This window comes from Trachinotus anak, unplaced genomic scaffold, assembly GCF_046630095.1.
Source record: "Trachinotus anak isolate AG129_WGS33_773 ecotype Australia unplaced genomic scaffold, CSIRO_AGI_Tana_v1 ptg000016l, whole genome shotgun sequence".
NCBI classification, from domain to species: domain Eukaryota; kingdom Metazoa; phylum Chordata; class Actinopteri; order Carangiformes; family Carangidae; genus Trachinotus; species Trachinotus anak.
Genome location: NW_027273867.1, coordinates 13,713,171 through 13,739,617, shown reverse-complemented (window position 1 = coordinate 13,739,617; position 26,447 = coordinate 13,713,171). Strand labels below are relative to the sequence as shown.

At 40.4% G+C, this 26,447-nt stretch overlaps 1 protein-coding gene and 1 long non-coding RNA gene across 2 annotated transcripts in view; one reads left to right on the top strand and one right to left on the bottom strand.

Annotated features, from left to right (window-relative positions):
• Nucleotides 1-326: 326 nt before the first annotated feature.
• cibar1 (CBY1 interacting BAR domain containing 1) lies at nt 327-6,718 on the bottom strand. Its single transcript, XM_071500796.1, has 8 exons — nt 6,545-6,718; nt 5,703-5,937; nt 5,517-5,585; nt 4,462-4,563; nt 3,391-3,495; nt 2,975-3,088; nt 1,793-1,912; nt 327-739 (listed from the first exon to the last, which is right to left on the bottom strand). The coding sequence occupies exons 1-8, from the start codon at nt 6,571-6,573 to the stop codon at nt 623-625; spliced, it is 891 nt and encodes a 296-aa protein (XP_071356897.1). The 5' UTR covers nt 6,574-6,718; the 3' UTR covers nt 327-622.
• Nucleotides 6,719-6,743: 25 nt separating this feature from the next.
• The window catches only part of LOC139634380 (uncharacterized), a 51,754-nt gene continuing 32,050 nt past the window's right edge, over nt 6,744-26,447 (top strand). The window contains exons 1-2 of the long non-coding RNA XR_011693954.1: nt 6,744-6,840; nt 7,245-7,380. This is a non-coding gene — a long non-coding RNA (uncharacterized lncRNA). The remainder of the gene's footprint in view (nt 6,841-7,244; nt 7,381-26,447) is intronic.

Here is a 26,447-nt window from a genome sequence, read left to right as displayed (position 1 = left end):
CTACAGTGCCATATACACATACAGAAGCATGTCCCCAGTCACACACATATGCACATTTATATCCCGATAAACACAGACAGCATAGTGCAAAATGTCCCCAACTTCATTAGTGTTACTTTTGCATGTCTGTGGAAGAGATGAGTCACTTTCAACTGCAGTCGTCACGTAACTACTGTCACTTAGACTGATTCACACTCTGAACTATTTCTAAAATAACAATCAAGCGCTCTGCTGGCATGTTTATTATTTTTATGCAAAGTGACTAAGGGTACACCATGTACTTATTATAGAACAACAATTCACTGGAACAATGAAGAACATAAAAATGTGTTTTTAGTTTTTATTCATAAAGACGAGTAAACATAAAATGCACATTTTAGCATTGTGCATGATATAAAAATATAGAAAAGACAAATGGTAGTAAAGAACATCATGCTCTCCTACAAAGCATCACGCGACTACAGTTCATCATCACTACAATACTGCTCAGAACACCTGTGGGTGCTGTGATTTTGGCAATGACACAGCTTTTCTTTCACAACAGTATAAAACAGTTAATACATTATTTGATATCCTCTCTGTTCCATACAGACAAACACAAAATTAGACAATTTAAGAGATTTTAATTTTCATCATCCGTGTCCTCCTCTTCGTCCTCGTCATCCTCATCCTCCTCTTCAGAGTCATCTTCATCCTCGTCCTCCTCCTCTCTTGTCTGCCGACCACAAGCTCTTTGTTGCTGTGACAACAAATACAGTCACTGTCCCACTAAAACACTTAACAGGTAGTCATTAAGCACAATTGGTGCTTCCATGGGATCTGTTACCTCCTGATAATTTCTCTCGATGGTTGGGGTTAAGAGCAAAAAAAATACAGGACCAGGTGTGAGCACACCACTAGACGCACTGACACCAATTCCTCTGGTTACATTCGTCGTTACTTGTACAGTAGTACTAGATGAACATAAATATGTCCAATGTCAAAGGACTTCCAAGTTCATATGGTAGTATGGGTGTAATCAAAGAACAAGACTCTCCATGTGGTGTCATGTTTTATTTTTTGTTAGCATTTTTTCTCTGTAGTTTTTTTTCCAGTCTGTAAGCAGAGTCTGCATTCCACTTTTCTAGCTGTATACCTGACTACAAGTGTGTTTTCTGTACAGCAGTGAATGCAGTTTTTTCCAAGATAAAATCAAACTTTATCATGGAAACAAAACATGAACTCAAGACGTGACACAGGATGCTTTTGAGACACATTCTGATGACAGGTGTGAGTTGCAATCTGCTTCTGTGCACTACAATCTGGACATCTTTAAATAGAAGATACTACATCTAAACACACCCTATGAGACCTGAAGAAGACAGTTCTTTAATGATATCAAATGATACTCCTCATTTAGTGAGAAAGTGAAGACTAGATGTCCAGACATTTTTACAAGTTAGCGAGTTAGTGCAGTGCCACTATTAAGATGCTGCAGTAACACTGTGAATCTATGAGGAAATGCATGATGTTACTGGCATGCTGTGACATGTGGAAATTCAAACTGAAAGATGGCTGGGGTGATGCTGCGCATAAACACTGGCGGAACTGATAAGACTCACTGTTATCGAGCACCAGTCTCTACTGGTATGAGGAAAACTACTGGGTTCAAAAAAGGAAGAAGGGATTTTTTTATTTCATCATCACAATGAAACTTGCAACTGTCAAAGTCAAAGAAGTTAATGAGCGATCTTCTGGGGAAATTCTACGTTTGTATCAGATATTAAAAATCTATGCACTGTCTGCATCTTACCTGCAAGGTCCCTGATGTACTCAGGAAAGACCCAGTCCGATCAAGCGAGGTTTTGGAATTTGCTCGCACTATGTCTAATCGTGACTGGTAGTCAGGGGGGTGCAGCGAACTCCTGAACACCTGCCAAAGACAGTAGGAGGCGCTAGTCTTTTCCACAGAGACATAGGGGAATACGAGCAATGCCTACACACACACACACACACCTATGTGTGCACTGATTATATTGCAAGATAGCTGACCATGAATTTAAGGAATGACTGTAAAGAGGCCACGGTGTACACTGAATGAGCACACAGCTCACATAAATGCAGTTTAGGGATATTTGGCAATATTTTGGGTATTTTACATTACAGGTATATGAAACTACTGAGTTTCAGTATAAAAAAAAAAACACATAAAGAAGAAATACTCTACAATCTGGAATATCCAGCAAATCAACAGCTAGACTGGCATCAGCTTTGAGTCATATGCAAACAAAGCAGTTAAGGTATGCCTCTGATAACACAGCAAACTGCCATTTAAACCGCACCAATAGTTTTCACTTTATAGAAAATAAATTCCGCAAAGGCTCTTGATCAGGATTATCTTCATGCCTGTCATTGTGCCTTTTTCAGATGATTCAATCTCCGATGTTTTGTACTATGAGTCACTGAAAAACAGCCTTGTCTGGGTGAGGAGTTTCGCTTCAATATGAATGGAAGGGAGATGATTCAGTACAAAAACACACAGATGAGATGGCAAGGGGTGGAGGAAAATAGCACAAGGGCATCTGCAAGAGAAACCTTGCTTGCTGAATATCATTGATCCCTTGTTTTCTCACTACAGGCTTTGTCTCTTAAAATAGTTTGGTAAACCTCTCAAACCAAATTGTAAACAGAAGAAAGTAGCTAGTATGACTCTGAATTGTGCAGTAGTCACCGCAGGTTACTTCAGTGTTACCACATCAGTTAAGGGGTGTGGATTCTAGAGTACATATGAGCAATGAGCACATGAGTAATAGGTGCCTAAGACCATGATAGCATAAACTTGTTAAATATCAGGTTAATCAAGTACACAGCAGAAGGTGTACTTAAAGACTTGGCATATCCTTTTTCTCAAGTGTCGAGTCAGTAATTACACCTCAGATTCTCCTATACATAAACACAGTAATGCTGGCAAACAACTGGGCCATGGTTAACCTACCTCCAGGTCCTCCTCCTCATCCACACTATGAATGCTCTGGTAGGCCAAGGTGTATACCTCCAAGGCCTTGGCATGGAATGACATCTCCACTGTCACAAACTCACCAAATATTTTCTATAAGGGGAAAGAAAATGATAATATTTCAGTGCTGAATAGCCTTTGCCACTACTTAAATGAATCACAACTTCCTGCTGGACACAAGACATTACAAAGAGTTCTGAAATGACGAAGCAAGAATAGTTTCAAACTACTGAAGCTGGATTAAGAAGTGTGGGCCAATGTAAAAAAAAGACCCCCAAAATCATCACTGTCTGGTTTCACTTCACCGTCACCAACTGCTTCAACTGACATATATTTGCCACAGCAGAAACTGTAATTCTTAATTTGAGGTGGACAGAAAGCTGGGTGCAGCAGACCTTGATGTCGCGGATCTTCTGCTTCTCAAACTCGTCTATGGTCTCCTCCAGCTGCCTGGTGGTCCGTGTTGCATCCATGGTGGCTCTCTGGAGCTCACTTTCAGCCTGATGGCAAAACAAAAGAAAATACAACATATCAAACTAATAGAACAAATTTGGGCTAAAATGAGAAAAGCATCAGTGTTTTCACAATGATGTATTAACTTTAATCTCCAACAGCATCCCTTTGTGCTTGTTAATTCTATTAGAAAATAAGTACTTAATGCGTGAGCTAATTTTCTATTTGATAATACAGGAAATCACTAAAAAATTGTGTCATTAATGTGAAGCACTACTGGGCCAGTATATAGTCCAGTAGTGAAACTGTAGGACCACCAGTTTCAGATGTGCAGTTCCTGTCCAACCTGTGTCAGTTACTGACATGATAATATGCTCCTTCTGCAGGAAGGGAAAGTAAAAGCTCCTGCAATTTTGACACCTGTGTATCTTTCAAACATGCAATTTAGCAAATTCACTACACACACAGAGAACAGAAGAACAAGAATTAACTGCTGTTATTACTTTCATTTCCTACAGGTGTTGTAGACTGACACATATAGAGATGGTCTGACGCCACAGCAACACCTGCCTGCAGTTGGTGTGTGAGTTTGTGAGTGAGGTACAAGTCACTCCTATGATGTACTTCACTAATAATAAAGAGTAATGAAAGCAATAACAATCTGTAGCTGTCACTGCATTTGACAGCCAAGCATTCATTGATGGTTCCTGTTGGAGTTGTTACACCTCTCTTTCATTTATCACAAGTGATGACACACACAGATTACATGGGACACACCTGAGACTGAAGGCTTGGTTAAGGAAACAAAACATAAAAATATTTCCTTGCAGTCTATGTTCATTCTGTTTCTGTAAGTGGATCGTTATTATTATTATCATCAAAAACTAACTCAAGAGTTAAGCTCTACCCAATGTGTCACCTGCACTAAGATGTATATGTATATAAGCAGTTTTAGTTTTTGTCTCTTCGCTATTAGAGAATTGGAGAATAGAAAAGAAACAAGGGAAGGATACAATGATCTGCCTGTCTGAGGGGTTTCTTTGTCTGGTCCTCTCAAGCTGAGCCATCTGTTTGGCTTCTCTGTCTCTGGCACTTTGAGTCGTCTTCAGATCCTCCTGCATGGATGCACAAGCACACAAGGACACAGTAGTCAATGATAGTCAGTTATAGTCAGTTATTTAGACACTAAGGACATAATCTAACAAGTATTTGGTTTACCTCACTGTTTCCCAATCAAGTCCTTAAGTACAGCCTGTCATGCAAGTTTGTGTGTTATTTTTACTCTGAAACAGTTGGTAATGTTCAAGGAATGGGTTGCATGATATATTGTTTCAGCTTTGACAGAAATTTAAAAATAACAAAGTTAAATAACCAAGCCGGGTTTAATTACATTTTGGCACACTCACTCTGTCTGTACAAGGCAGACTGATTCATCAACAAGCTAAGATGCATTGCATGGATTTTTAGCAACTACTTTAAAATCTGACAAAGGCAGAGTATGAAAGTATTTTAGTTCGAATAAATATGACCAAAAAAACAAAAACTGATTCTCATAAGAGTGCTTTGCAGCTGTGGGCAACATGACAAGACAACATGACTAACATGATCATTTATGGCAACACCATCAATCTGTATATGACAACGGTAAAGTCAGAATTGAATGAAGTAGTAGATCATGGCATACATCAATTTCAGAAACTTCCCCTGATGCTGCATTGTACAAAACAGACTCCAATTGTCATAAAGAAACTCGATACTCTTCATACCATTAAGTTACTACATAATACTGCCCTCATGTGGCCATACAGCAGTACTGACAACAACAGTAACTTCATCTGTGACCCAAACTATGTCCCCACCCTAATCCTCACTATGGAGTGACGTAATCATCATTGCATCCTTGTGGTGTAGTACTGTAAAATAATTTGGTAACTGGTTTCTCTCTGAGGAATAATTGTACTAATTACAATTTGCAATCATTCCACAAGGATCAAGGATGTTGCTTTTGTCATTCGGCTCATTTGCAAGTGTAGAAGTCTACATAGCTGTGGCTCACAGTAACACTTACCCTTTTGCGTTTCACAACAGCTCCATAACTTTTTAATGGCTCTATGACTTTGGCTTCAAGTCTTTCCACCTACAAGGCAGATAAAGTCACATTAGGTCCTGTCTTACTGAGCAAATTTAGACTTTGACTGTAAACATGAGATTTAATGGGATCAAAGCAGCAAAAAGTAAATTAGTGTAGTTTTACCTCAGCTTGGCGGTAGTCTTGAATCTTTGCCAGGTGGTCAGCATACTGCTTCATACCCCTCTTCAGGTTTGGCGTTTCTGTGTCTGCATACAAGCCGATTTCACGGACCAGGAGGTCTGCCTTGTCTCGTAGCCTGGCTGTTTTACGGACATAGGCAGCAAACATTTGGCACATCTCTCCAAAATGTTTCTCCACATTGGTGATGTTTTCCTGGATCTTTCTTGTCTGGCTGTCCCTGGAGCATGTGAAGGACAACATGAACAACAGTAATCAAACAGTAGTTTAGCTAAGTGCGTGAGGACACACAATCACATATTACTGTGAAGAATAAATTGCTACATTTCTTGTTTGAACAATAAAGCATGCGAGTATTTTCTAGCTTCATTTATGTGTAACAGGTCATTGATAATCAAAACATCTCGTACATGTGATGTACAGTTTTTGTTTTTATTTTATCACTGTTGATGACACAGAAACTTAACCAGCAATGTGTAAAAAGACCCATTTATTTTATCAACAGCTGTTTTTTAGTATACTACTTGACATTTTCCAGCAGGTAACAGCGTGTGCGCTTCATTTTGAACATTGTTGACAGGCCGTATTAGCGGTCTGTGGCTGATGAATACAATAAACATAATTATCATGGTTTACACCTACTGAAGAACATCCCGTTAACTGGAACATCCCCTAGTAAGTGTAAAGCATGCAATCGGCAGCTAGCTAACCTACTTTTTTTATCCTCGCTGCCAATGGATAGGTTGATGTTTGTAAACGCTAACGTTAACTTACAAAGCACTAGTAACGTTAACGGAGGGTTTAGTTTGATGTGCTGACCGTCTTACCTCGCTCTTGCATCAGGCGTACGACTCATCTTCACAGAAATGCAGTGAACTAAATGCAGTCAGTGTGCAGCAAAGTTTATCGACACCAAAAACGAACGCTAGCTAACTATGCTCTCTCCCAGGCTAGCACGCCAGTCTGTCGTTTCCATGGAGTTCTTAGGCACTTCCGCTTGAGGATTGCATTCTGGGAAATCGAGTCGTTTGTTCACCACTGTTTGCCCGTTGCACTTTTCTCCTTGATGAAGTTTAGCTACAGTTGCAAGTTCTCTTACCTCAATGACACAGCCTATGGAGAGGTAAAAGAAAGGCAGGCAACATTTAAACAAATACTGTGCATGCCTGAGTAAATTTACTTAACTGTGCTGTGCTGAACTGTACTGTTCTAGCTGTTCTTCATTTCATGCTACTTTACACTTCTACTCCACTAATTTCAGAGGGAAATATTACACCTTTCACTAATCGTTTATAGTTTATTCTTAGTTTATTGATAAATTAATGCATTGTAAAAACATTCAAAATTGGCTATGTGACCAACTACAACATAATATGCTGGCTACATGAAAATAATGATCAAATAATTATAGCCTTTGAAGAGGACATTTTATTTAAGCTGTACTCTCATTTTTCATACTGGACAGCAGGTAGACTGTGTAGCAGAGTTATCCACAGCCCTTTAAAAATGTACCTCTCATTCATCCAGATGGCAGTGGAGCTACCATGCAAGACGCTAGCTGGACCATCAGAAGCAACTGGGGTTCAGTGTCTAGCACAAGGTGGGGATCGAACTGCCAACCTGCTCTATCTTCTGAGCTTCAAGCAGAATACTCTATGCTTATGTAAGTAAAATTGAATGCAGGACTTTTATATATATATATATATATATATAAATTATTATTTATTAATTTTTTTTCAATATGGAATTACTAGTAATAGATTCCAATACTTCATTATTGCAACAAAAAAATATCTTTGGTTCTTGCTGTAAAGTATAGTTGACTCTTCCAGACGTGCTCTGTCTGTCGTTGAGACAGTGACCACTTATTAAATCAGTAGTAGTGTTTTTATTCTTATGAATCCCTCATTCATACACATACATGTTTTTCTTCAACGGTTTTTTGTGACCCTATATAAAGATCATTCCTTGGGCTTCTTCGGGAAATCTGCTCAGAGTATATAAACATTTGAAGACTGCTGCTCTCACCTGTACCATTCCTGATTTTGACTCTTAGGTCTCACAGTTAAATTATGAGATGGAGTCCCACTCTTATCACGCTAACAAAAGACAAACTGTTAAAGCACTTATGTAAGCTTTAATATTGTGTCATATTAACCAAAATGTCAAACAAGCAATCTGATCGTGTCCGTGGTTTATTTCCCAGGCAGCAGGAAGTGGATATCCCTTCTGGGTGAATCCAAATATTTGGCTATGGTTTCTATAATTCCCAAAATAGATCAAGGTACATTGCCCACATTGCAACAAAGAGGGCCACAAATAGTCCTTTTCAACAACAGCTTGACTGTTTTGGAACGGGTGCCAAGAGCAGACTTTGTGATCACTGAAATGAATGGAGGACTCATTGTAATTCCCTCCTCTGTGTTTGGGAATGCATGAATGTCACCAGCTGCCACGTCTGCTCCTCTGTGGAAAATGTCCAAAAACCTTAATTATCACGCTTAATCATCCATGGGATTGAAGCAGGGGAGATCCCACTGTAACAGATTGGCGATGTAAAACATGGTCATTGCATTGAGCTGTGTGCCTGGAATCCCAAGAGGATTATATACTGGTTTATACTTTCTGGTACAGCTGATGCTGGTATTGATTCATTTTTTTTGGTTAAATGCTTCCGATATAGCCTTCCTCTGCTGCAGCTGATGGCTGATTACACCCTGTTCTTTATTTTATTGTTTGCTAATTTAATGAAAATATCATTTTAAACCAGGATATCTGATGGCATGGTGGTATCCTACATGCTGTCTTTTGCTCATTCAAGTAACCACCCTTAGTTTAGTGATCATTATAGAGTGAATTCCCTGGAAAAAATATTTAATAAGTGGAAGGTAAACCTAACTATTGTTCTAGACCATACACATGCACAACAAAATTAAATTATGTTTTACTCAGCTCAAAAACCATGGATGAAAACATAAGACACAAGATACATGTTCAAAACAAATAGAAGTGCAACTTTTATGTTTATTATTGTAAAGCTCTGTGTGTGTGTGTGTGTGTGAGTCTGATTATGTAGTGTGTGTGGCTCTGAATGTGTGTGTATGGATGAGGTTGAGGAGGCCACTGGCTTGGGGCTCTGTTACAGAATCTGGCAGTTCTGCACTGTTTTCCACAAGACTGTTGTTACTGATGTTTAGGTTTCTAAAAAGGAGTCCCATCATGTCTCCCAGTTAAAAAATTTCTTCTCAGAATTTTTGAAACATGACCAGATTACAGTAAGAAGAGTCTTACAGACAAAGACGTTCCTCAGCTTCTTGAGTGTGATTGCATCGCTCAACCACACGATGGCAATCCACTTCCATCCGTGAATTAGCCTGAGACGCAGTGGATTTGTCTGGTTACAGGTGGATTCTGAGCTGCTTGAGAGGTATTCCTTCATGGCCAAAAATATTTCACCGACTCGCGTCTCTCCTTACCATCTTCATCATCACATGTTTACATTACTCAAGACTCTCTGGCAGGAACCCAGGACTTAAAATCCCTGAACATATAACAGATGCCAGTCTAGCCGACGTCCTACAGGATCTTTGCGTGTGGAACGAAGCCTGGGGATGTTGAGTTGTTTGACTTGGCTGCTGGTAAATGTATTCATGAGTGGTGGCATCTTTTTAGACTGTGCATCTGACTTTCTTAAAGAACAGATGGTGTTGTTTTCAAACTACCAATTAGCAAGGAGAGGGCAGCAGCCACTAGCAGCAGCAGCAGCAGCTCTCTCTGCCTCTTTCATGCTCTCTTGTCTCACTCTTGCCGTCTTTGTCCCTCTGTGCCCTCTTGTTCAGTCTCCAGCTTTCTCTGTTTCTCTCTTTCTGCCCGACACTCCCCTTCTGCGGCTCTCTACGCCACAGCGGCAGTGCGACACTGGAGAGATGTGTGACCTGCTGAACAGATTGGGAGTGACATATGTCAGACGTGGGGGGACTTAGTGGGGCAACCAAGTATGTGTCCCCCAGCGTGCTTGCGTATGTGGATGTGTGTGTGTCGACTCTACCCCTTCAGGTGTAAAGTCCTGGTGTGAACACCCCAGACTCGAGGCTGTCCTCCCACATAGAGGCACACATAAGGCTTTAGATTCCCTGTTAATAACAAGAAGGAGTCTGTGGGAGGCGTGTATGTGTGTGTTTGTGTTCAGGGACACTGAGGATTATGAACAGTGTGATATCTTGTTTGCCACTTGGTGCATAAAATGAAATTACAAGCCAAGAGTCAATATCTCATCATGCTGATTTTGGCTAACCTCGCTCTCCTTCCTTTAACTGCCACATCCCTCTGACTTGGCAGAGGGACACAGCACTGCTCTCTTGAAGAAATTAACCCTGGAATATCCAGTGGGAAATAAATCAACCCTCTCTCTGTACTTCAAACTCAGTTTTCAGTGTTATAACTTTTAACTAGTCCTTAAATTAAAAATGTATTTGTTCTCAGATGCAATTAAATGCTCCTCTGGAGAACATAGCAAAATTCCCAAATCTATCAAGACGACAGTCCTGTTCAGTTCAGCTTTTTACCGTCAGCGAAACTTTATTACAGCAGAGCAGCTTTGAATTAAATTCACTGATGTAGCAAACCTTTCCACTGCCACAGCAACATCTTCCCTCCGTCCTGATGAATTCTTTATGTCGATGTACATTATTTTGTCATCACACATAGATAAGAAGTCCCAGATCTTTTCTTCACAGACAGAATCACGTATTTCAGATATGAAATTCAGTGGTATTCCCTTTTAACTCCGGCAACCTTGAACAAAAGTCCTCTCTCTGCAGTTAAGCGCGTGCTTGAAGGGCAAGCCAACGCAGACACGGTCCAGTGCTTTTATTGACCCAATGAAAAACCTCTCCGTGTCTCCAGGGGCCCGGAGCTCAGGTTAGGGTCTTTGTTGTCTGCGTTCATTAGTGTCTCCTTCGCCATCTCTCTCTCTTTTTCCCTCTCTATCTCTCTTACTCTCTCTCTGACACTTCTTTTTCTTACTCCCTCACTCCCTGTCTGCTGCTCTTTTCCCCCGAGGAGCTGGCGAAGAAAATGTCACCAGATCAAATTAGTGGGAGCCTCCAACACTGCCTGTCTGCCTCTGTCTGTCTATTCCACCGGGTGATTGCTTCACTCATGGAAGTTTCAAGAAGTTTATTCGTGTCCAAACTTTATCTTCCCCAGGTATGATACTCTGTGACTCTAGTGGTAAAGCGATTTTTCTTGAAGTGAATTTTCAGTGTTTTTCACCACTGGATTGTTAATATTTTTTTCTTAGTTCTATCGTCATCGCAACTCAGGTTTACACTGGGCAACCATCTAAAGGAAAAGGGAAATATGCTTGTTTTCTTTCTTGCTGACAGATATGAAGCTGGAGAAAGAACATGGTTATTATAGGATGGAATAAATTAACAGTAACAATAACAGTATATCTCGTTTATCTGTACAAGAATTGTAGAGTAAAAGTGATGAGTTGTGGTTTTATGGGGGTATAATGTGCCAAAACGTCACTGCCCCCGACCAAGAAATAGTTAGCGCCCCATAAAACCACAGCTTTTAGTTATGACACTTTGATTTTTGAACAGATTAAACAAAGGAAATATAACATATTAATTATGCTTTAGATGTGCTGAAAGGTGTCTTTTTTAATCCTTGCACAGATCCAGGCTTGCTGTTTCCACTGCTTCGAGTCTTTATGCTAAACTAAGTTAAACTAACCAGCTAGCCAATCAATTCTGGCTCCAGGTATTTATTTAATGTATTGATTGATCTTTTCATCAAAATTTCAGCATGAGAGCAAATTTGCAAAAATGTCATAACTGTTTCTCTAAATGTTTCATATATGACTTTCAGGATCTCATCGACTGTCCCTTTACATTCTGAAAAAGCCTTTATCTCAGGCCCAGTCCGATTGCAGTGTCACCACCACCATATAACTAATTCATAGCACATTCCATATTCATAGCCTTCTTTACTTCACTGAGACGCATCGGACATAGTGATTTCTCTCTGTCTGGCCTTATTTTCCTTAATGCATTTTAGTGGAGCAAGAGGGAGTGTAGCCAGACTTCCATCTTTGCAAACAGATGACTTTAATGCATGTTAACCTTGGTGGCAGTAAAAGCCCCTCACCATTCTTCCTCTTAAACCATATAGTGTCTATCAGAGTCCATTGGGGTTGAAACTGGAGCACTTCCAGGACTCCTCACCTACCGACCGCAAAAGGGCCTTGATTGAAAATGACTTCAGACTATTGAAAAAGAGAGAGAGGCTTGGTTGAGGGCACAATACTGGGTGTGTTTAATAGTGTAAAGAGGTGGGGAAAAGATTGTTTGTGTGGTCCATTTATCCTGCTGCATGTTAACTGAATTAATGTAACGCAGGCTAAATTTAGGCTAACCCCAAACCATTTAAGTAAAAAAGAGCAAACAAATAGAGGAAAAAGAACAAGAAACCAAGAGGTCGTGAGCAAGAATGAAAGGAACACACAGAAGTCCATTTTCATGGTGCTCCATCACTGCCGGATGAAAGTGGCCACTGTCCTACTGCCATCAGTATGCAAATGGTAAAAATGGCCCTTGAGTGTGGGGAGCAGTTCCCTCAAGTGCATTCATTAGCCACCGTTAGCATAATTGATTCCCAGTCCTGCCATAAAACTGGTCACTCCCTGCGCCTCTCGCTCTGGGGGATCCTCTGGGGACTTCACGGGCTAACTTCAATCATAAATCATTAAAGGACACCACTAGCCAATGGACTGTGCCAAGACCCCAGAGATGTGCAAGCAACAGTAACGCTGTCACTGATGTCTAAATCATCAATGTGACATATAAAGGTGCCTACAGGCTGACATATCCTACACTCTGCCTCTCTATCCTCATTTCTTAACTTGGTGTCATAAAAATGTATGTTCTCTATAATTAGGCAGATGTACCCTAGCACAGCATATGTCTGAGATGGAGTTTTTGGAATTGTGCCAGAAATGACTGAGGTAATTGCATAACACATTTTTGTGATTTTTATAAAAAATTGTGAGTTACTTATAGAAGAAATAGCTTATGACTGTGTACTGTATGTTATGGTCATGTCATGTTTATTTCTTAGAGTAAGCTTAGATTCTTGTTCTTACGACTGAAAGAAAGAAAGAAATTTAAAGGCAAAACTGTTTTTCTTAACCAAGCTTGTATGAGGAATTTGTTAGTCTGCAAAACAGAAAATGTGGTAAAACCAGTGTGTATTCTATGTAGTGTACCTCTAGTCATAGGTGACTTTGGTAATTAAATGAACATCAGGACGGCAGACTAGTTACTGCAGAAGTCATGATGGCTATTAGCTTCAGCCGTATTTCTCCAGCATCACCATTCAGAGCAGGTGTGTGGCTTATTAAGGCTCCTATTAGAGAAAGAGAGAGAGAGGGTCTGTGTGGTAAAAGGTATTTTTTTCATTCATCCCTTCCAACCTTCCCTCCATCTGTCCATCCATCCAACCCCCCCCACCCCCACCCCCCCCACCCCACCCCCCTCCACCCCTTTTTACAGTCTAATTAAACTCATCAAGTTGTGCAGTGAAGGTTCCCAGCAGCTCACAGAGCTCACAGAGGCAGAGAGTGAGTGAGAGGGACAGACAGAGAGAAGAGAGTGAGGGGAGAAAAATAGCGGCGTGTTCATGATGTATCGCCACCTTGCAAAATAAAACATATTCATAAAGAATATTCATTACCTCTACCAGCTATCCCCCAGATGGCCAGAAAATTGGCTTTGTGTTGAGATGTGGATTCAGGCATGCATATTAATGGAAGACAGATGTAAACGCATATTCATATTCTTTGGCTCCTCTTTTTTTTTGTGACAGACAAAATGATAATGTATCCACTTAGGAGAGGGGAAAAGGGGCTCCATCCGGGAAGCAATTCACCTCTAATGTGCTGGTGGGTTATTGGCTTTTTGTCAGACTGGCAGTGTGTGTCCCTCTTTGTGTAGTGTGTATTTGTGTGGAGTTGTCCCATCTACATTTTAAATAAGTGCTCTCTCTCTCTCTCTCTCTCTCTCTCTCTCTCTCTCTCTCTCTCTCACTTACACACACACACACACACACGGCACGCACACAAACTCACACTTCTCAGTATGTAGCTGTATGTAGTTTGTGGTGCTGTTGAACTGTTACACTATACAGAGATGTGTTTCTGTTATTAGCCTACTCTCATTGAGATAGATGGGGGTGGACAAAAGACTGGAGACACTTAACAACATAACACCATACAATACAACAGCACCAGAAACTGCAGCTGAAAAAATGACTGTGCCGTTGATTCGACAACTTTCCAAAACGAAAGTTAAACAAAAGTTTAAACAAAAGCTGAACATTATCCCATCTTCATGAAGGTTTCAGGAAGATGGGATTTATTGCAGGACTATTATATTAGCCTGCGAACCTCTCGGCTAGGTATACATAATAAAGTGGCAATGGAGCGGTCATTATACAACACTAATGAAGCAATGATAATGTTATATGAATATTACAAATTTGTGACCATTTTTGACCAACAGTATCCCAAATACTGCTCATCAGATACTGTTCTGAGCCCTCATGACCCTGTCTTCATTACCTTTATAAAGTTCACATCACTGCCACCAGAGGACAGTAGCGCTCTCTCAGCCTCCCCCTTTAAGGCCACAGCACAAAACTCGTCTATCTTGCCTGGCATGGCTGAATAACTTAAATGCTGGTGGGATGTAAATCCCTGTGATATACATAGTTAGCTAAAAGAAAAAAGTGCAGGCAGAGAGTGTAGATTTTTGCAAAGAATCTGTATTTGTTTGGTCAAATTCTGTTGAGCTTCATGCTAAACACATGAAAGACACCACAAAATAGTGAAAACCACATGTGAAAAGGTGATATTTAATAACTGTTTTATGCTGCTGTCGTACCTAAAGCCGCTGCATAAATCCTCAATTACCCATCACTGTCTTCACTGTCATGTTTACCACCAAATCTTCTCAATAAAAAGCAAGTTTTAACTGAACCTCTAAAAAAAGGTGCCAAGGCCTATTTGCTATATTGATGATGTCACAGTATATTGCTGATCTTTGGGCATAAACATATAATGTTTTTTTTAGTATTTAATGCTGGACTAGTAGTTTGGTATTGTTTGGTATTTCTGAATTATGAAAATCCTAATTATATTACTATGCAAAACAGAGCATTTTGTCATGATACACAATCAAAACCATTCTAATAACACCCGTGACACAAATACAAAAGCCATTGGTCCAATAACTCACCCCAGAGCTCCCCTATACATATTAGATCTCATCGCCATGTTACAGCCTGTATATGTCACAGTTAGAATAGGGGAGGTTTTTAATAGAAACGGCCTCATAAACCCTCAATCCTGTAACAGTGCGCTGCTCAATTGGAATAAAACCTTCTTTGTGTAAGTGTGTGCCAATATGGAAAATTAAAGCCAGTTAATAAAAAGCAGTGCTAAATCAATGGGAGCCATAAAAGTTACAGGGCGATATTAAAATGTGGGGGGTGAGGAGGGGGGGGGCAATAGCGGCATTAACACGCTGGGCCTGAATTATCATGTTAATTTAATATCCAGTCTTCAAATGAAGCAGAAAGTCCAATAAAGGTCAATTAAGCAACTAGCCTCCCATCTCCATTTAGAGTTTTATGGCCTCATCTAAATCATGGAGCTGGTGCTGGGTGCAAGGGGCCCCACTGGCTGCTGAAGACCTTTGGGACTCAGTGAGGGCACAAGCTTTTAAGATCTAAGTTCATGACGCTGGTTAGTTTGGATTGGGACAGCTCTGTAATTCTAGCCCCACCTCGCCCCCAATAAGTACCCTGAATTATAGATGTTATTCTTGCTGCTGTGCACAAGAACAAGGTTTACACATTTTATGCAGCCTAAATGCAGCTGTTGGAGGCAAGGCAAAGTTGTATCCAACATGAACTTTCTACCCCTGTGGATGTTAAATGTGGGTGGTGAGCATGTTTTTGGTTCCATCACTGTGTGCTGCAGAGAGCAAGATAACTTTTACATCTGTGAAAACGGTGGCACTGTCAAACCTTCTGATTTCTCCAAAGGAAATATGAACTTGTTTCTCATTACACTTATAATTAAAAGACAATAACTGACCTAAAAATGACTATTCATATGCTCATTTATCTAGGCTATACCACCTTTTATTTACTTGTTGTTATCTCCCTTGGTAGTCACTCTTTTTACATATCGACCTTTAAGAAAACCAATTCATTGTCTATTTAGACCATCAATAATTAAGCAGAATTATTTTAATTGTTATTAATGCACTTATATTTTGATACAAAAATGGATTTCATCATCAAAAAGGATTCAGATTTGGTGGAGTGACTCCAGCCTCTATATTTGCAGAAAGAGACAAAATATGCAGTAATTACCACTGATCAGGGTTCCAAATAATGAGCTGTAACTTGTGTTAATCCCAAAGGTTTATTGCATGAAATTACTGTCTGCTTCATTCATATATGCATGTCTCCCTTCAGTGGATAAACCCTCTATGGTCCTATAGGATAGAATTATTGATTAAGCCAACCTTATGACCAGAAAAATCTGCTAATGCATCAAACAACCAACCGAAATGACAACTCATCTAACCTCTTCACTGTTGTAAGTGCGGTAACTGGAGTTTAAAATTGATCTCCACTGACATGATGGTGAATGAACAGTCAAAAGACTGATGAATAATTCTCTTGTAAGCACAATAGGTATCGACTACTTATTGACCTCTTCAAGCTCGACTGCTGCATTGACATGGCTTTATGTAGATCCATAGGCTTATGAATAAATCACACTGAGCTAGTTAGAACTTGTCTTTCAAGGTTCACAGTTAATAAACAAAAGGATGAGCTCTGCTGTTGTGTAATCTGAAGCACAGCACAGTTTTCATTGTTTCTGTAGGCAGTGAGAGCATGTGGATAAAGACTCCTCTGAGCAGAAGGTTTTCATGAACACTTCTGACTTCGTCATTATGTCAAGATGCACAGTGATAGCTTATCAATATTCATTAAGTGCAGTACATGTATGATGTTCTGTCTACAGTGATTCAGGTGAGCTTCCAAAGTAATAACATAACTCAGGTCATAATATATGCGTTATAAAGTAGGAATGTAGATGCTTAATCCTGCTCATTCTTTGTTTTGTCATCCTGACAGGTTCAGTTTCCATGATATTAGAGCTGAAACATTTAATCAGCGAATACAACAATTTTGATAACTGATTAATCTTATATGCCCATTTTTAAAGGTTACATAAGTCTTGCTATTGCTGCATAGCCTACGTTAGCATTACTTACCAGTCTAGAAGAAACACTGTGAGTTAAGCATCAAACTTCATTATTTTACTCACTAAGATCTGTCTCCAGTGGTGGAAAGCAACCCTTTTGTTTTTCTGCTTTATCTGCTTCTTGTCTTCTACTGAAGTAAGCATGCTAACTAGCGAGCCTCGTTGGCCCATCCCGTCACTTTCTAATAGCAAGTCACTGTAGCATCCAGGCTGCCCTGAAGAAGTAGTGCTACTCAGAGGGGATATCATAACCTCTTGTCTGGTAAATGCAACCATGGCTGAAGCTCTTGACAAGACCAGTAAGTAAAGCGGTAAAGCTAACTTTGGTTATGTAACAGTTGCAGAACTTACAAATAGCCCCTTTAAAGCAAAAATGTCCAAAATCCAACCAATCAAATGTGAACATTTTCTGGTTTTCTTAGTCTTCTGTGAACTCAATATCTTTGGGGCTGGGATTGTTGGTTAGACAAGACAACAAAATCTAGAGACGAAACTTGGACTCTGGGAACAATTAAAAACGGAAAATAAAGTGAAATAAAGTGATATTGATAGCGAAGATCAAAATTCAAGAAAATTTCACTGATGCCATTGCTTTGGGATAATGCTAAACTACAAACGCTGCCAAATCCCACATAACACTGATTGCTCATGAAACAGCAGTTGCAATGCACACATGGCTTGTGCATCTTTAAATACACTTTCAGTCTGTGAAACACCCCCATACAAAATGCATAATATGCAACAATTCAGCAAAATGTTACAGAGGAAAGTGAGCATCTTTTGCTTCGTTCCACATGCTACACATCTGGATAGTGTCTGGGCACATTACATGAGTGAATGGGTTAGTGACCCAGATTCTCTAATGGGATTTTAGGTGTCTAAAAAAATAGACTTGCTTTTTTTCAACTGACAGATGTTCCTCTTTGATAATTGCATAAACATTAAACCAATAAGACACTGATATGAAAGACATAAAAAAAATAACTGCAGATGCATTAGTATAGATTCTTTGGGATGGTGCTATGGTTTGATGATGTTTTTTTCAACTTGTATGACATTGTGATGAAACATTTATTCTGCGCTCGTAGCTTCTGCTCGAATGCTTGAAATCCTAAAGTAGCATTGCTCTCTCTTAGTGTGTTTCTGTATTAATTAGGGTGAAAATAAACTTGGGCCTTTGTTTACCAGAAGAAATAAGATATCAGTTATTCCAGTATGCCCAGAGAACGCACACACACACAGTCTGTGCTGCCTGAACATGCCTGTGAAGCCATGCTGTGCTGAAGGCAATCTGTCTCCCCCACCCATAACGACCATCTGTCATTAGTGTAGATCAATGGAGATGATAGATGGGGAGGGCTTGCTGTGCTGACAGAAGCACTGAGACAGGAGTCCAGGAACGACCACGGTTACAGTGCGTGGTCCTGACCCAGCGGGCAAAAGCCCTGATGTTAATTTTGTATCCATGCTGAGGTTGGGTTGATATGAGTCTGGACTGTCAAGGAAGCTACACACTGGCTTTTGAAAATTCAGTGTGAGTGTTTCTTATGTTGTGGAGCGCTCCCCCACATGTCTTTACTCCTGTGCCAGAAGTGTTATAAATTCCCTCTGAATAATCCATTTTCCTGAGCACTCAGTTGCTTATTCAAAGCATGTCATATGGAGTTGATGTAAAACAAGGCAATAAAACAGGCAGAGAATGGACTGTGCCACGTCTGCCTCTACACATCTCAAAGCATGACATCCCAATAACCAGCACAAACCAGTTTGGATCCTCCGGGTAAAATCAAGAGGACTGGACATGATTTGATGAAGCCCATTTCACACTTGCTAGAGAGATGGACAGTCCAAGGCCTGTTAAAATCCCTGGGGTTTTGGACAGGAGCATGTGAGGATTTTCAACTCAAGCCATTCTGAACACAGTGGGTTACACAAAATGAGGGGCTTTTCTCCAATTTTTGCCACCAAAATTGAATTTTTAGGTAACAGAGTCTCTCCTGTGGGATTTATCCCTCATCTGTGTTCCCTCACCATGCTCTCGTATGAATTCAGTTTCTTTTGACATCTTTTTACGTTTCCTGTAATTGGAGCTACAACTCACTAAGAATTATTTGTTTTGATATTTTGAGATGAGGTGTTAAATTTTTAGTGTGAACAATACAAAATTAACAAATTAATGTAAAAAAAAAAAAGTACACATACCAGCTCTGATTACTCTCCCTCCGATTACTCTAATAAAAAAGAGTCATACAATGACACAAAACCCACACAATCACCTGGATACTAGTTCACATGTACTGACATGCTCACACACACACACACACACACACACAAGAACACACACACTTTCCTCTCTTATACACCCGGGCAGTGGGGATTGCTTCGGAAAAACAGCACCTGCTCCTCCATTTGAAAACTATTTAGGGAGGCATCAAACTCTATCAGGGCAGGTCTGATTGCGGTCGCCTCTTCACAGTCCTCCAATCACTCAGTGAGTCAATTAGCCCCCCGCCCCTCCACACAAACACACACAGGCACAGACACACACACACACACACACACACACACACAGTATGCACAACAGACTCCCATTCCCTTCAGTCCGCTGTGGATTCCGCCGGGGAATGAGAGTCCATCGGCGGCCTCCCAACAACACCTGAGGCCCCCCCACCACCCAGCCCTCCCTCCCTCCCTCCACCCAGTCAGCTAATAGCGGTGCTCCAAGGGCACCCGAACCACAATGGCATTCAATTCACCCCCATTGTACCCCTTTTACCAAGCCTCATACCAGCGACTCAACAGCTATTTAGCAGATGATAGGAAAAGAAGGAGAGTGTGGAGGAGAGCGAAGGGAAAGTAGGAAACGAGTGATGCAACAACAGGGGGCGATGCGTCTGCTCACCTCTGTGATCATTTACTTTGTTCAGTGGAGACGAATTTGATTGTGCTGTTCACTGTGCATGTGCTGGTGTCGGTCTTCGTCTTTGCAAGTATTAAGAGGGTGTTTGCGTGCTTGCAGGCCTATTTCTCGTTGCATCCACGTTCACCTGTGTGTGTGTAGCGTCTGCTTCATCCACTCTTTGGGTTAGCGGGCGGTGCTCTCTCACAATCGCTTATTTATTCAGGGCCTTTTGAAATAATCGAGTTGACACATCTGTCAGATGGTGAGAGGAGGAATGCTAAAAGGTCACTGGGCGAGGTACCAGCTGCTCCCGCACCAAACCTTTCCTGCCTCCAAATAGCACAGTCATTACACCACAACAGATGGGACTCCTGCCTTTCATTTCTGCCTTACTCGCACACATAAATACACGCACACGCACAGAGGAGCGTACACACAAATGTGGCAAGCACCCATCACACTCATCCGCACATGCTCACATATACACAGAGGTGCAGTCACACCAGACACTTGTCACAGACAGAACAGGCAAACAGGCAGAGACATGTACTGTACACATCTGCAGACACACACACACACACACACACACACACATTTATTCCCTCCCTCTGTCACTGTCTCTCTTGCTCTCACCTGCACACTCTGTACTCTTTCTCTCCAGGTCTGATTTCCATGTACAAGGTCAGTATCAGTTGTCTACAGGGAACATCACTCCCTCATAGCCAGAGTAGGATAAAAGGACAAACGCAGTCACACTAAGGACAATAGGCGGGGGAGACTGACTCTCTGCAGTCTGCCTCTTTATTTCTCACTCAACCCTCTTTATTTTATCTCTGAGCTATTGTTTAATGATATAAGTCTCAAAGACAGAATGGAACAGTTTGGCCATTGGGACAGTGATGTATAATTCAAACCTAGTGAGATGTGATACAACACAATCTTCATCGGACTTCTTCTTCTTTGTTGGGTGGAAAAAGTGCTAGGCATTGTGAACCCCAAAGAAAAGCCTAAGGCTTTGCTTCAAGTAGAGCCTTTGATGGAGCTCTGTAGATCCAAGTTTGCTTGAATAGGAGGTCTTTTTCTGATGACTGCGTAAAAAAAAAAAATCTATTTCCTCCCCCAAGCAGTGGAGGCATATGGCTACCTTAATCACCTTATAAGAAAACCAAACTAGTTCAGACATGGTTCTACAAGTACACTTCAAAGATCATTGCTTACCCAATTCAGCTGTAGTCGATTTCTCTGTGTGCACATCATCAGATCTTATTGAAGACTTTGATAGTGTGTGCTCTTTCAAGTTAAAATGAGATACAGGAGAGGGTCTTTGTGTTGCTTTACAAAGGGCACGTTGCTTTAAAATATGTAATTGTTCCACAGCAAAGCCTATAGTCATTTGTTGTATTTGCCAGCTTGGCTATTGTTCCAGTTAATGAGCTTGAAGGAACCCACAGCTATGCTGGAGAAAGCGGGGCTAGGACAGAGTCTGCTACAATGCATAGCTTGCTGTATGCAAATTTGTTGAAGCAAAGAGTTAGTGAAGTCATGTAGAATTCATTAGTAATTAATGATTACGCTTTGTTTAGTGTGCAAAAAGAGCACTAAAGGCATATTAAGGGTCAGTATGTATTGCCCTGTTAGGTCATACATGAGACTGAAACATATTATGTGGTAGTTGAATTCTGTTTTTATATGAGACTAACACACAGTATTGCAGTGCATAGTATGCATTTTCCCTTACCAATAAATAGACAGGATAATACAGCAATCCACATTGTTTGGCAGCTATAGAGCAGTGGCCAGCAGAATGCATTAAAAAAGTAATAATGCATAAATCATGTAAATGCACAGTTAGGATATAGCCACTGATTTTTATAGCTCGCTATATGGGAAACATTATTTAGATGTGTCTCCTGCAGCAGGTTGACAGATTACGTTTCCATCTCCACTCTGTTTGTGCACACACTGGTGTAGTAAAATACTGAAACCTCTCAGGCTGGACTTTACGTCTACTGTGTTTTTAACAGAATCTATTTCATTTTTTTACACCGACATTTATGAGCTTGCGCAGGAAATGGAAGTACCAGGTACACAAGGAATGTCCTGTTCTGCTCTAATGCGAGTGGCATCAGCAACATCATTGGAAAAAAGATGAAATCTTCACTGTCCTACATGACACATTTATCCTTACGCCTTTGGTTTTAATAGTTTTCAAATTAATTTTCCATTATACAAGCTATTAAACATCCACTCCCACTAGGCACAAATGAAAATCTTAAACTCTGACACAAAGCCAGTGTCATTTGTGGCTAAATTATATCAAACAAACTGGAAGGCCAACAGTGACAGACATGCTATCACCCATGATGACACCCCACACCCACATTATCATCAGTGAGTAACTCTTATCAGTTGTTTGTGTCGCTGCAAAGTTCATTTGTCACGCCCATATGTGACCCATTAACATAACTATCAGAAACACTCACGGTGGGAGACTTCACCGCACACTCACTGATGCCTTCGAGCTCCTCTCTGTCCGCACACACCGAGCTGCATGTGTCAACATCATGACCATGTGTGGGTCTATGTGTGTGTGTGTGTGTGTGTGAGGTACTGGGGAATAATAATCAAATGTGATTTGACAGATGACAGTTTGCTACTTGTATCTGTATGTCCTAGTGTGTGTGTGTGTGTGTGTGTGTGTGTGTGTTATATGTGTGTACACTGTTTGCTCTACTGTCTTAATGGGAAGCTGCCATTATTAATAACCATTAATCTTACAAGCTATGTATAGGGATTCCCATTCCCCTCCCTCATGGGTGTGTGTGCATGTGTGTTGTATGTGTACATTTACATATGTGTACGCTGATGTGATTGATGCCCCCTTCCTTCACTTCCCTTCAGCACCCTCTCAGATTTAGTGCCCCCAAACTGCCTTTGGCCCTGGCCCCCTTAAGCACAGTAAGCATAAAGCAGCCGATTCACTTTATGACTCCTGTGCTCCTTTGGTAGATTTACTGTCATTTTTATGTATTAGCTGGTACTGGAATGTGGTGGGTGATAATGACGGACAGGCAGCTGGTCATGGAGGGAGAAAAGTGCTTCGCCGGCAGCTTTAATGGAATCAACAGAACAGTGAACGGGATTCAATTAAAACTTGTTCTTTGTAGGGTTTCACCACAATGGATGGAGCTATATGGCTGCATTAAAGACTGTTTCAAGGATGATTGATTCTTTATATTAGAGAGTGTAATTGGCTTCCCTTGTACAATTCTGCATCCTTGATTAAACTGAAGGAAAGATTCACGTAACCCATCTAATATATGTAAATCAGTTCGCAGTTCCCCTTAACATATTGTGTTTTTTATTCCCTTTTAATTTCACCTTAAGTAGACCCAAGGTATAAAATCATCTTATTCCACATTCTCTGACATTATCACATATATATTCTGTATCCACATTGCAACTGTATGATGTTTACATCCAGTGAATTATTATAATTAGTATATGGCTGCAGTGTTCCATTAAATGGAAATAATATATGTTTTATATAACAAAATTCAGTCCAAAATTCAGCCTGACATGTTGTAAACTTTGGGATTCTATAAGAATTACAAATGATGTGGTTGGTTTGGACATTTTATGACGGCCCTACCAGCAAGGAGAAGATTGATACCACTGACTTATCTGTATGATAAATGTAGCTGAGACAGCAGCTATTTAGCTGAGCTTAGCATCAAGATCGGAAACAGGGGGAAACAGCTACCCTGACTCTGTCTGAAGGAAACAAAATTCTCCTACTAGCACTGGTAATACTCTCCAAGTAACCCATTACATCTTGTTTGTTTAATCCATACAAAAACCAATGTCAGTTGAAATGCCAGGAAATGACTGGTCAAATAAGCACATAACCAGCAAACTGTTGGTTTTTGTACAAATTAATCTAATGAAATATAACATTTGGATTTGTGAGCTTCAGAGGTGTTGGTAAGAAGACTTTGTTACCTTCAAACAGAGCAAGGCTAGCTGTTTCTAGTCTTCATGCTAAGCTAAGCTAGCTGGCTGTTGGTGCAAGCTACATATTTTCAAATCTAAAAGAAAGGCAAATGAGTGCATTTCCCAAAACATCAAACTACTCCTTTACCGGGTTTACTCCTAACTACTTTTGATGGCATACCTTGCATTTGTGTATCCACTTTGTTGTTGGGTGGTGAATTAAAAAAAAAATGTTTTGGCATACTCTGCCACTTCTCTGAGTGTTGTCAAATGGCATTCTGGGAAATACAGGACATTACTTTCTGAGATAAAAGTGGACAAGACAGATTGAGGGAAAGCGCATGAAAAATTGTTTGCAAACATTTCCTCATAAAATACCTCCCAGAGTGCACTGCACATCACAGATTGATACACAACAAAATAAGTCTATCCATGAGTGGAAACTCATGCTGTTGATGTTGTTGCACTATTAGAGATGGCTTTTACATTCATTTTAAATTGGAGGTGAGACGCTAAAATGCCAGAAATGCATCAATATGTATGTATACACATAAGTGGCTAAGCAAAATGAACATAAACATCTAGAAGAGGACACACTGTAAAACTTCCACTCCACACAAACATCAAAAGTTTTTTCGATGATTATCTTTCCTGTGTTTCGTTGCATCAGGTAAAATCTTTTCTAGCTTGATTACTCCCATGCTTTAAGGGATTAAAATGACTGAGTTCTGGGAGTAGTTCTGAGGCCATTAGGACTTAAGGATCTTGTTACCAGCGATCACTCAGTCTTGGTCTGATATACTATGACAGTTATTAAGAGTGCGATGCCTTCAGCCATGAGCGTTGATCCGTGCAGTTTAAAGTCTATGTGCTGCAGTCTTCAGCCTGTCACCACTTGTGCACCACGAAGCTTCTTCATCGTGTCAGACATTTTGAATGTCTAAAGGACATTTAGACATTCAAAATGTTATTTGCTCTCCACTCTTTGACTATTTTGACTAGACTGTCAGCAAGATATTTTTTATGTTGTATGCTCTCTATTGCTCTCTCTTGTGAGTCTCTGCTCACCTTTCCTTTGTCCCTGTCCTTCTTCAAGTCAAGACGGTGGCAATAATCCTCTCTAATAGCAGATGACAGCTCCACATCACTTCTGACATTAGCTTTTAGCCATCACATTTTTACAACCCCTGGTCTTGACGGCAGATTTGTCGGTCAGCCACGGCAGCAGTGGCAGTCTCTTCTGCTGTCTGTCTCTCTCTCTATCTCTGTCTCCCTCTCTCTTTCCTAATGTCTTTGTGACCGCAGAGATCGCGGGCCCCCATCACACACTCTTTATTACAGTATGGGCCATGATGTTCCATCACTTTCTGCTTCCCATCACACAAAGGCACATGCACACACAGACCCACATTCACATTTGTCCCTGCAGGGCCCCAGATTGATAGTAGCTCCAGAGTACAGTTCCGTGAAGAGAGAGACGGCGAGAGAAAGAGAGAGAGGGGACATTTGGACACACTTACAATGTCATAATAGATTCTTATGTCTGAATATACTTTGGATTATAGAAATATTCTTCTCTTCAGATCATCGATCATTAACAAACTCATCCATTATAGTCAAACTCCATCAGCAAACACCATCTGCTGATGAAGGCCATGAATTGTGGTTGAAAGCTGTGACGTAAATCTATTAAGAGGACCTTGAGTTAACCTCAAAAGTTGTCTTTGAATGTCAGTGTTAGGAAATGGTCATGTAAGCTCTGTTTGAATGGTGCTGCTCCGGGCCTGGCTTGTGTAAAGTCACAATACAAGATGAACAAGAAAAGAACATCTATCTCTAAATGTGTTATTAATGTTTTGTGGACTTTCACTGAGAGATCTGATCACATTCAAAGAGCAGTTGTTGGATACTTTAGAGAGGGTCCTGGTTATGTTAACTGTGAGCCATTATGCCTATTTTGATGTAATGTAAGATGTTAAATGATGTGAAAACTTATATTGAATTAAATGTTAATGTGGAAAACCTTTGAAAAGTTTTGTGTCTTGGGGTTAAATTTTGCTTATTTCATGCTGCATCATTAGAGAAGGTTCTTTATTTGCACATGACATTTATAAAAGTAATTTTAAACTTTTTTTTTAAACAATTTTTTTCCCTCAAATTCATTTATTTATTTGGCATTTTTGCTTTTATTGGATATCAAACAGTACAAAAAAAGAAACAAGGGGATATAGAGGGCTATGACATGCATCTTGAGCTGAACTGTGGACATGTGGTGCGCACATAAGCCATTCAATATCAGACCACCCCCAAAAGCAGATTTATTGAGCGGGGCTTCATGTGGGGGTCGAATCCAGTGACCTGTGGAAGTCAAACAATTTTTTTGCAGGCATTTACTGCAATCCTGGCAGCTTCAGTTCATGTTGAAACAAGTGTGCTTTTTGATGATATTTGTCGATAGCAATAACACAAGGTTTCATTAGATAGA